Source organism: Vicia villosa, linkage group LG1, assembly GCF_029867415.1.
Source record: "Vicia villosa cultivar HV-30 ecotype Madison, WI linkage group LG1, Vvil1.0, whole genome shotgun sequence".
In the NCBI taxonomy this organism is placed as follows: Eukaryota; Viridiplantae; Streptophyta; class Magnoliopsida; order Fabales; family Fabaceae; genus Vicia; species Vicia villosa.
In genome coordinates, this window is record NC_081180.1 from 106,421,036 (window position 1) to 106,433,824 (window position 12,789).

The following is a 12,789-nucleotide window of genomic DNA, read 5'->3' on the forward strand; positions in this document are numbered from 1 at the left end:
ATCTAAGGCGTAGTCCAAGAAGAATGGATTGGATAAGTATGCTTCCCGACTGTATATTGACATACATAATGACATTCTTATCAACACAAGAGGCCGTCCAAACATCTGTATTGTCCAAAAGGTGGGAGAGTCTATGGAAATTTGTCCCTAGTTTAATAGCAAACAAAACCCAATTTCCAAAGTCCCTCAATTTCAGGAATTTTATAAACAAATTCTTAAGCCATCGTGATCGTTTCGCCTCCTTGAAAACTATAGTTGTCGATTATGATGGTGTAATTTCCATTCAAATATTGATCAAGATCTTCAAATATGGAAAGTCACATAATTTGGAGAGAATATCAATTAATGATATTGGTAATGCTTATCATCGCCTAAAATATATAGCAATGTCCCAATTTATGTTTTCATGTCAATCTATAAAGTATCTTAATCTCTCACTTAGTACAACAATAGGGAGAATGATACTCACACAATCTTTAGACCTTCCGGAATTAACATACTGTCATCTAAAAGAAGTCAGATTCTTAGGAAATAACATTAATGGTTGTGTCGACCCGTTTTCGAGTTGTAAAAAGCTAACAACTTTGATACTTGAGTCTTGCAAAATATTGGGAAAAACAAAATTGATTGTGTCAAATGCTTCACTTTCCAAATTGATCATACAATTTGGTCCCTTTTTTATCTACCAGTTCCAAATTCAGATAAACACTCCAAATCTGAAATCGTTTACTTTTGCGGGTCGATTTAGTAGTATAAATCATACTAATCCAATCTTTGAGAACAACTTCCAATTCCTTGAAGAAGTGGATCTTGAGCTTTGGTTTCCCAAGCCTTCCAAAGAGATTGCAGAGACCCTAATGAGCTGGCTAAAGAGGTTCAAAAATGTGTATTCAATGACTCTTGCTTCTCCAACGCTTGCGGTAAGCAACACATTTTGTTATTGTATATATTATCGTTTTTTTTTGTTTATTACCACCAATATAACATCAAGTGGGTCAACCCCCTCCCGATCACTATATTATCATATATTTTTGGTATTGAATTTGATTGAATCACATTTATTGTATATTTTTGCTATTGAATTTGATTGAATCACATTTATTGTATAGGTTTTTTCATCCATGCCTAATTTCCCCAAAGTCGAAGATGTTTGTTTTGAAAACATGGAGTCAGTGCTGATAAAAATTGACCCTTTTGAATATAAATTTCCGAAGGAAGTGTTGACATACTTACTTAAGAACAGCAGGTGCAATGAAATTATTACTACTTTTGCAGGTAACACGTTGCTTTTTCTTTTCTTCATTCTCTCTGCTAAATTATGTTTTATTAAAACTTGGTTAGTAAATATTTATAATTATTTAATTTTAAGGTTAAGGAATGTTTTTGAGTTTATTTTGTACCACTAGTATCTATATGTATCTTAGGAGGTTCTTTTTGTTAGTTTTTTGAATTGCAGTGCACCTGTGGTGTTTTCTCGCACGCCTTATTGTATATTTTTCTCAAATAGAGTGGAGTTCAAATTAGTTTTTTTAACTTACTCCAAATCGCCTTTAAATTAAAACTTCTATGATGGTTAATATTTTGTAATTAGCATTTTTATTTAGTTAATTATTCAATAAATCTAATTTAAAGGTCGTAATTTGGAGTAAGTTAAATTTACTATTGGAATAAGTTGAATTATATATATATATATATATATATATATATATATATATATATATATATATATATATATATATATATATATATATATATGAGAACATGAGAATGAATCTGAACCATTAGATTTTAAAATAAATAGTGGAGATTGTTGAAGCTGCAGGTTTTGGCACTACAGTTGGCTAACCGACTACCGAAATCGGTTACAGCCCCGATACTCAGAAATAGAAGTGACGCAGTTGTGGCGTAACCGGTTATGCTAAATGTCGTAACTAGTTACACTGAAGCTTTACAATTTTATGTTTTGTGTTTAAGTTGTTTTTCAGCTTCCCAATCTTTGTAACTTTGTACTATAAAAGGGACTCATTACTCCTCATTGTTGTTAATGCCAATTTGAACGCGCTCTCTCTCTCTCTCTCTCTCTCTCTCTCTCTCTTAATTTCTCTTTATTTCTTTAATCTTCATCTTCTCCAATTGAACCAAATTCTCCATTGATACACCTTGATTATTTTTGTATGTTTTAACATTTGGCATCAAAAGCCTGGTTTTGATCCAATTCCGCTGCGACAATGAGTAACGTTACCAATGAACAAATCCCTACCAACCTACTGATCCTTGATTCGAAGAATTATGACAAGTGGTCGAAACAAATGAAGGTTTTGTTTGGGTATCAAGAAGTTCTCAATATCGTCAACAACGGTGTTACACCACTTGGGGCTGAGCCCATAACTACACATCAAGCTACATTCAAAGAAGAGAAGAAGAAACACTACAAAGCTCTCTTCTTGATTCACTCTTGCGTTGATGGTAATAATTTCGAAAAGATCGGTGATTGCGAGTCCGCGAGGCAAAGCTTGGGTAATTTTGGAAAAAGCTTATGCTGGGGCTGCGAAGGCGAAGGTGGTGAGGTTACAAACTCCCAAGAGGCAATTCAAGTTAACGCAAATGGAAGAGAAGGAAACAATCAATGATTATGTGATGCGCATTACGCGTTTGGTAAACCAAATCAAGGCATGTGAAGAAACCATTCTAGAGCAAAATATTGTGTGTAAAATCTTACGTTCATTGACGTCAAGATTCGACAATATTGTTGTGGCTATCGAAGAGTCGAAGGATCTTGCGAAGTTGAGCAAGGATGAGCTTCAAAGTTCTTTAGAAGCACATGAACAAAGAATGGGCGAGAGAGGAAATGATAAGGTAAAGGCGGAGATAGCTTTGCAGGCTCGTTTCAACAAAAGGAGTAAGAGATCGAAAGAAAAATGGGCTTCAAAAGGGAAGCAAGGTTTTCAGAATTTTGGTGGAGGAGAGTCACAAAATTCGAAGGTCTCGATGGGACAAAAGGGTGAGAGCAGCAACTCCAATGGTTATGGTGATCGTAGCTACGCGAGAGGTGGAAAACCGAGAGACATGAGCAAAGTACAATGCTGGAAATGTAGGAAACTTTGGCATTTCGCGGCTAAATGTAGTGCTAAATAATGGGAATCTAAAGGGGATGAAGCCAAGGTTGCAAGGCAAGAGGTGGATGATGAAGCCAAGGTTGCAAGGCAAGAGGTGGATGATAAAGCTACATTCTTAATGATGATTTCCGAGGAGTTTAGTGGGAATTCAGAGGTGATGGACTACAGTTGCGAGTCACGGGTCAGAAGCTGCAGTAGTGCAGAAAACGAGGAAAATTTACGCTCGGAACAAAATGTGATGATTTCGGTTTGAGATGGAACCCAAGGAAGCGATGAGTGGTACTTGGACTCCGGTTGTTCGATGCATATGACCGGGAGAAAAGATTGGTTTGTGCAAATCAATCAAGTGGCGAAAAATAAAGTGAAGTTTGCGGATGATTCTACTCTTACGGTCGAAGGTGTTGGTGATGTTTTGATCGAGAAGAATAATGGTGGACATTCTATGATCAAAGATGTGTTATATATTCCAGGTATCAAATGTAATCTTTTGAGTATTGAGAAATTGCTTGAGAAAGGTTACAACATACGTTTGGAAAATAAGATCTTGCTTGTTGTCGATGCTAGTGGTGTGTTGATCCTTAAGATTTCCATGGCTTCCAATAGTACCTTTAAAGTTGAGTTGAAAGTATTGGAACATAGGTGCTTAGATAGAACTGGAAGTAGAGAGGAGTGGTTATGGAATTACCGACTTGGTCACTTGAATTTTCGTGATCTCAAAGCGTTGCAACAAAATGAGGAGTTTTAGCTAGGATGCGGGTCATAGGACCAACGCGCACCTTGAGGTGGTGTACTCCGACGTTTGTGGGCCTATGCAAGTCGACACATTTGGTGAAAATAGGTACTTTGTCATGTTTATTGACGATTTTAGTAGGAAGTTGTGGACTTACATTATCAAAAGAAAGGATGAAGTGTTTGATGTATTCAAAAGGTTTAAGTCCATGGCGGAGAGGCAATATGGTCACAAGTTGAAGATTCTCAAAACAGATGGCGGATGTGAGTATACCTCGATTGTGTTTGGGAAGTATTGTGATGGTGAGGGTATAGTGCATGAGATTGTGCCACCTTATACGCCGTAGTTCGATAATGAATATGGTTCGAAGCATGTTAAGAGGTAAAAGCCTACCGAAAGAACTATGGGGAGAAACGATCTCTACATTTACCTATTTATTGAATAGATGCCATACGAAGAAGCTTGAGAAGCTTACACCAGAAGAGGTATGGTGCAGATTCAAACCGAATATAAGCCATTTGTGAGTCTTCGGTTCGGTAGCGTATCGACATTTGCCAGTTCAACTTAGAAAGAAGTTGGACGACAAGGGAGAGGAAATGGTTTTTGTTGGATACCATTCTACAGGTGGTTACAAACTATTTGATGCGAGAAATCAGAATATTGTAATTAGTCGGGATGTTGTTTTTTATGAATATAGAAGCAATGGTCATAGTGTAACCGATTACGACCAGATAGTGCAAAATGGCGTAATTGGTTACCAGCAGAAAAATAAAGTTCCAATTCTGTAGAACACAGTGTAACCGGTTACAGCCAACCAGTGCAATCAGGTGTAACCGGTTACCAGTAGAACAAAGCTCCAACAACACTGTTTTTTGATGATCCAGTTAGTCTTGAAACTGTTCTGCAGCCCCGAATGGAGTTTAAAATGAGGAAAATCCCAGAGGATCAGAAAGGAAAAGGGTGCTGCCTTCGAGACTCCAAGAATGCGAGAGATTCCAAGATAATGAAGTTAATAATGAAGGTGATTTCGTCCATTTTGCGCTTATGTTCGAATCTAAACCGGTGAACACGGAGGAGGCTCTAAGCGATCCAAAGTGGATTTGTGCAATGAGAGGAGCTGGAATCAGTTGAGAAGAATGGCACTTGGTTGTTAGTTTATCTATCTTATGGTAAGAAGTCGATTGGTCTACGTTGGGTCTATAAAGTGAAGGCAAATCCTAAAGGTGAGATAATCAAGTATAAGGCTCAATTGGTAGCGAAAGGGTTTTTGCAACGTGAAGGTATAGACTTTGAAGAGGTGTTTGCACCTGTGGCTAGGCTTGAGGCCATCTGTTTGGTTGTTGGTATTGCGAACAATAACAATTGGGTCATTTATCAAACGAACGTCAAATCTGCGTTTTTGAACGGTCCACTTTATGAAGAGGTTTATGTTGAGCACCCCCCCCCGGGATTTGTAGTGAAGAATAAAGAGATGAGATATTACAAGTTGCACAAAGCATTGTATAGTTTGAAACAAGCTCCAAGATCATTGAACAAGCGCATTGGTGGTTTTCTTGTTGATATTGGTTTTAAGCGATGTGTGTCCGAACATGGCGTTTATGTGAGATCGGATGCGAATGATGGTGTGATCATCCTTTGCCTATATGTGGATGATCTTTTGATTATCGGCAGCTGTGAGAAGAGTATCTCAAAGTTCAAGAAGGAACTCATGAATGAGTTTGAGATGTCCGACCTTGGGATTATGAGATACTTTCTTGGCATAGAGTTCCAACGGTAAAAAAAGGGACTGCTCATGCACCAAAGGAGGTATGCACTTGAGATCTCGAAGAGGTGTGAAATGGAGCATTGCAATGTGGACATTACACCATGTGAAGCTAGGGTACAACTGTCCAAGAGTGAGGATGAGCAAGATGTGGATCCAACTCAATATCGGAGATTGATTGGATTGTTGCGTTATTTGTGTAATACGCGACCGGACTTGGCATTTAGTGTCGATATTGCTAGTAGAATCTTGGAGAGACCTAAGGTATCTCATATGGAAGCGGTCAAGAGAATCCTTAGATACATTAAAGGAACTCTTGGTTGGGGAATTATCTTTCCGCCATCAAATACGGGCCGAAAATGCGATTTACTTGGTTCCACCGATTCCAATTGGTGTGGCGATAAGGATGATAGAAAGTCAACGGATGGATACATATTTATGTTTGGTAGGACCCCAATCTCGTGGTGTTCGAAAAAGGAATCGGTGGTAGCACTCTCATCTTGTGAGATCGAGTATATTGAGGCGTCGTTATGTGCTTGTCAAGCCATGTGGCTTATGAATCTAATGAAGGAGTTAGGTAGAAATGAGGGTGATGCTAATACACTTCTTGTGGATAATGTTTCTGCTATTAACCTTGCGAAGAATCCGATTACACACGGAAGGAGCAAGTATATAGAGATGTGATTTTGTTATTTGAGGGAGCTAGTGAGTGATGGAAAGTTAAGATTAGGATATTGTCGGAGCGAGAACCAAGTGGCTGATTTGTTCACTAAGGGAGTAACAAATGAAGTGTTCATGAGGCTGAAGATGAGCTTAAGAATGTTGAACTTGGACCAACTGAAGTGAGGTGGTGTGTTGAAGCTGCAGTTTTTGGCACTTCAGTTGGCGTAACCGGTTACAGCCCTAATACTCAGAAATAGAAGTGGCACAATTGTGGTGTAACCGGTTACGCTAAATGACGTAACCGGTTACACTGAAGCTTTACAGTTTTCTGTTTTGTGTTTAAGTTGTTTTTCAGCTTCCCAATCCTTGTAACATTGTACTATAAAAGGGACTCACTACTCCTCATTGTTGTTAATGCCAATTAGATCACTCATCATCAATTACTCTCTCTCTCTCTCTCTCAATTTCTCTCAATTTCTTTAATCTTCATCTTCTCCAATTGAACCAAACTCTCCATTGATACACCTTGATTGTTTTTGTATGTTCTAACAGAGATTATGTGTCATTTTTTTCTCTCTCCTCCATTATTAATATAAATGATGAGGGAGAGAGAATAAAATAATAACACATAATCTTCACAATTCATTTTAAAATCTAATGATTTAGATTCATTCTCATGTTATCACATAAAAATGTCATTATTTGATATATATATATATATATATATATATATATATATATATATATATATATATATATATATATATATATATATATATGAGGACGACTCAAGTGAGAACACTTATTATTATGAGAAGTGAGAACAATAAATCACGACCATTAAATTTTGATTTTGTTGATTTTAATGGATTGGATTGGGTTCTCTTTCTATGTTGATTTAAAATAAATACTAAGGATCATAGAAAGAGAAACCAATCCAGTCCATTAAAATCAACAAAATCAAAATTTAATGGTCGTGATTCATTGTTCTCATTTATCATAATAACCAAGTGTTCTCACTTGAGTCGTCCCATATATCTATCTATATATATATATATATATATATATATATATATATATATATATATATATATATATATATATATATATATATATATATATATATATATATATATATATATATATATATATATATATATATATATATATATATATATATATAGGGAGCATATCAAGTGAGAGCATTTTAAAATGAGAGATGAGTGGAATAAATATCAACCATTGGATTCATCAAGAGAGAGAAGGTTAATGCATTAATGTGGCTATTAATTTCTCTTTCTTGATTAATCCAATGGTTGATATTTATTCCTCTCATCTCTCATTTTAAAATGCTCTCACTTGATATGCTCCCATATATATATATATATATATATATATATATATATATATATATATATATATATATATATATATATATATATATATATATATATATATATATATATATATATATATATATATATATATATATATATATATATATATATATATATATATATATATATATATATATATATATATATATATATATATATATTTATATTCGGTTCTTAGCTTGATTAGATGCTCCAACGTTTTATGTTCATTTATTATTTTAAAATCTAAACTTTACCTTTTTTTCTTTTTATTTTTGTTATTCTACAGAACTGCCATTGTACTATGAGAATAAGGAATTGAAGTTTAAACAAGGGATTTACGAAAAGTTTGTAAATGCTTTGGCTGGTTAAAGATGAAGAGTACATTCACCAATGTGGATCTCTCCACAGATTTTCTTTGTTGATGTATGATTGTATTTCACATGGGGCACTGTGGCACTTATTTTTATCTGTTACGGCATAAATGCCATATATTTTGAATTTATGAACCTATTATTTATCACCATAATATAAACAAATTATAGACTAGCAATTACAGTTGATTTCATGGAACCTTTTTATATAATAATTGGTGATAAAGTGATTATTAGTAGATTATAGAGTAGCGATTTCGTTTGATTTCATCAAAAACTTAATTGATCCTTTGTGTTGTAGATCTTACTTTTAGTCATCAAACACTAGCATTTGCATTTAAACACTTGCATTCAACTTGGAAGTTTCTTTGGTTCTTGGGTTTGGTTAGAGGTTTGACACATGGTAAATTGGTTGGTTCAGCCCGGTGTGCATGGTGGCTCCTAGAAGGTTGTCGAGTTTTGTTCGACAAAATGATGTTGATTGGGTGTCATTTTTCTTCACGAACTTTGTAGATAAAGTACTAGAGTTGGATCTCCATAAATATTTTTTAGGTTTGGTTTGGTAGGATTTTTGTTCATTCCAGTAAAGTGAGATTGACGTGGAAACCACTTTGGGTTTGTCGGGTTTAACGAGGTGACAAATGTTGTTTCTTGGAACTTGTCCGTAATAGGAACCAATGAGCATTTGCTTCATCTTGCATCTTGCTTAGTAGGTAAATACAAAATTCACCTTGATATTGAAAATCTGAAAACTGCTTGTTAACTAATAGCAGATAAAGCATGGAAGCAGAGAAGTAGAGGAAACGTTTATTCATTATCAAAAGAAAGTGTATATTATCTTCACACTTGATACAAGAGGCCCTAATACATTTATATAATGACAGTTATCTATTACAAAAAAGGAAAGGAATAATGTGGGCCAAGAGAGTTGGGCTGCAGTGAGGCTCAATAGCTTTAACACTGTTCTTTGGTTGAATGGCATGTCTCACGTTCAAGTGGTGTCCATGGGAGGTGGTCTGATTTTGATGAGTTATTTAGTGGAAGGAGATGTGGGGAATTTTGTTATCAGAGCAGGTTTCTTCAAATGCAAGAAACATAAAAGACCAAATGATACACCATGTCACTATCAACAAACTAATTAACGGTTAGTTATGGCAATTAGAGTTAGTTAGAGATAGTGTTACAACAAGTGCATGTGTATTGTAATAATAGTGGACATTACTTGCAACTACACCAAATATGGTGATTGATAATATGGTATTAGTTAACATATTCTAAGCTTCATTCTTCTTCTTCCATTGCCTCATTCATCAAGAACAAGTTCTTGATTCGTTGATCTGTTTTTCACCTTCTTCCTTACTGCATCATTGTGTTAATATCAGTTCTTGATATGTTCTTCCATTTTCACCATTTTTGTTCTTGCTTCCTTCATTTTTTTTCGATCCACCTTTGATTCATATCCATGCCTCTGCGCGTTGCTCCACCAAGTCAACAAGCTGACACCGGTTCTCCCTACTACATTAATCTTATTGAAGGTCCCAATTTCGTCTGTATATCGCCAAAGTTGAATGGATCTAACTATCTTGCATGGAGTATATTCATCAACGAGCTTTAGGTGCGAAGAACAAGGTCTAATTCATCGACGAAACAATTAATATTCCTCCACACCCAGGGGCGGATTCAGACATTATATATGGGTGTGGCTAAACATGAAAGATAGTATGAATTATATTATATTAAAAAATTGAAAATTTAAACCGTCGGTCAAAATTGAAAAATCGATAGTTTTAAAAAATTGACGGTCAAAACTGATAAAAAACGGGAAACCAGCCATTTTAAAAAACTGGCAGTTTAAATGCTTACTTTTTTTCTCAAACAAAATGATATTGTTTTGATAATGTTTTTAAGAAATTAAAATAAAAATATATATATATATATATATATATATATATATATATATATATATATATATATATATATATATATATATATATATATATATATATATATATATTTTGTGCAAAACTTATTTTGAACAACTTCTTCTCACTGTAATTAAATTTATTAGACGTTGTAATATTTTATTACATTATTTTGTATTTTGTACTATTTTGTTGTGTGTGATCACTATGTTTAAAATTTGAATTTAAATAATGAATTTATAAATTTTGATATTTTGAAAATTTTAAAGTCTTATGATTTTTTTAGAGATCAAGTCATTCGGTTCGACCGGTTTAATAACTATATAATTTTGTTAGAGACTATTTTATTTTACTGAATTATCTAATTTAATCAGGTTTAATCATGCATTTCGACTAGTGATTAGCTGGTTCAACTAATAAACCAGTGATATAATCATGCATTTTGACAAGTAATCAGGTGGTTCAACTAATGAACTAGTGATATAGTACCTTTGTCGATTTAATGACCGGTTTAATTTTTAAAATACTAGTGGTGAGGTTTGAGAGGGAGAAAAAAATATAAAATTGTGAAAGAGAAAAGTTAAAGAAAGAAATAGTTAAGTAAATATTTTATTTTTAATTTAAATATATTATATAATATATAGATATAAAAAAATTTTAAAAAATATTGGTGTGGCTATAGCCACACCATGCCCCTACATGGATCTTCCCCTGTCCACACCACGATCTTAATCATAATCAATGGAAAAGGTGCAATTAGTTGATACATTCTTGGTTGTTAAAATTTATGTATGAACAAATTGCATCTACTATCATGTTTCATGTCAATGCCGTTGATGTATGGACTGTCTTTAACGAAAGATTCTCCAAAGCTGATCGCATTCGCATCTTCAATCTTCGTTCTTCATTTAGTAGCTTGAAGCAAGCATTTAAGTCTGTTATGGATTACTTCATTGAGTTAAAAGGTTTATGGGAAGAACTCAATGAATATCTTACACTTCTTGTGTGTTCATGTGTTTATCAGTGCAGATGCTTCGCCATGCAGAATGTTTGCACATATTGAGATGAAAATCAAGTTATGTATTTTCTAACTAGTCTTAATGAATAATTTTTGGTTGTGAGAACTCAAGTTCTATTGATGGAACCTCTACTTCAAATTAACAAATTCTACTCATTAGTTGTGCAAGAAGAAAGTAATCATAAATCAGTTACTATTGCTGAAGATGATAGTGCATTAATGGTTAATGCAGCTCAAAGATTTGATCACAAAGGAAAGCCACAACACTATAAGAATCCTCCTAGGCATTGTACCTTTTGCAATAGGAGTGGCCACACTTTTGATTTTTTCTATAAAAAACATGGCCATCTGATAAGTGCCAAAATGTTGTTATTTTGTGTATGTAATTAGTGGCACTTATCGATACTTTTTGTTAATACCGTTTGAATAATTCCCTATTTTCGTGTAATTTTGTATACTTTGTGTTTTATTACGTTTTCGTATAAATATGTGTCGTTTGATAGTTTTAATGTATTTTTGTAGGTATTGCTGCGTATTTGGAGCATGAGCAATAAAGTGTCGAAGACAAAGCTTCAAACGTGCGTTTTTGGAAGAAATAAAGTTCTGGTTTAGGGCACGTCGCGCGGCTTAGGAACAAAAGAATAAATTCTGGCAGTCTCGAGGGCGCGTCGCGGGCTATTAGGGTGCATCTCTCCCTCTAGGGCGGTTTGGCACATAAGTGAGAGGGTGCATCGCGCGCTCTGCGATTTCAGCTTTTCTATAAATAGTTTAGAACATATTTTTTAGGTTTTTTATCATCTCTTCTTTGACAAAGTTGAGCTTTGATCCATTCTTTGTAGTTTAGAGGTTCAAGCAACACTAATGGGTGGTTCATCATGTCGATTGAACGTGGGTGGTCTCTGATTGTGCTGGAAGCTCGATAAGTTTCCATTTGTTCTTCTTCCCTGTGACCCATTACAATAGTGGGGTTTGTATGTATATTTTTACTCTCTTGTATGTACATTTGTCGATCTTGGGATTGTTTATATTTTTTTTTACAAATCATTATTGTTGTTGTTCTTGATCTTTTTGCTTAAATGCTTTGGGTCTGTGTTGTTGTAGAAATAGACATCATAGATCTTTATTAGGAATGATAACTATTAGTTTCAAAACTCTAGACATATATTTGGGGCTAATAATCGTAATGAGTATCGAGTTTAATGCCTCTGTGTTGTTTGTGTCGGTGGAGAAATCATCGATGTAAATGATACGGCTGAGCTCTCGTCGGTGTTGCAGAAATGGACATTGATGTTGCATCTTGAGCGATGCCCGATGATTTCGATGCGTATTGTGAGTGTTGAGCGATAAATCATCAGATTTAAGTATTCGACAGGTAGAGTAAAAAAACGATTCCATAATGAATTCTCTTAAGCTACAATAGATTGTTTATTTGCTTTATTTACTTTTCCCGCATTTTACTTTCCATAACCCAAAACCAAACTTAGAACCCGAGAACGTTGAATGGCAGTTTTTCTCTACCAATCTCTGTGGACTACGATAGGATATAACCTATATCACCCGGTAATAATGTACCACTTACTTTTGCTTGCCACTTTAGCGCTTCAACACCATACTAATTTCAACAAGAACAAATCTCAAGTCAATGCTTCCATGCGCCACTCATAATATGATTTTGCTCAAGCATTTGGAGCTCGTGCAGAAGTTCCTCAAGTTAATACCAACTCAAATATTTCTCAAGCACATTATTCATTGACAGATTTTGAATATGCTTAAGTGATTTAGCATTTATTGAGAAAAAATTTGACGTTCACTTGACAAAGTCAAGGTT

The 12,789-nt window shown here is 34.6% G+C and overlaps 2 protein-coding genes across 2 annotated transcripts; both read left to right on the forward strand.

Moving 5' to 3' along the window:
* The first annotated feature begins 283 nt into the window (after positions 1–283).
* Positions 284–2,014, forward strand: LOC131613969 (uncharacterized). The gene is made up of 3 exons (XM_058885605.1): positions 284–920; positions 1,110–1,275; positions 1,823–2,014. The coding sequence occupies exons 1-3, from the start codon at positions 387–389 to the stop codon at positions 1,843–1,845; spliced, it is 723 nt and encodes a 240-aa protein (XP_058741588.1). The 5' UTR covers positions 284–386; the 3' UTR covers positions 1,846–2,014.
* A 3,669-nt stretch (positions 2,015–5,683) lies between these two features.
* Positions 5,684–6,292, forward strand: LOC131650858 (secreted RxLR effector protein 161-like). The gene has a single exon (XM_058920566.1). It carries the CDS (start codon positions 5,684–5,686, stop codon positions 6,290–6,292), a length of 609 nt encoding a protein of 202 aa, XP_058776549.1.
* The last annotated feature ends 6,497 nt before the right edge of the window (positions 6,293–12,789 follow it).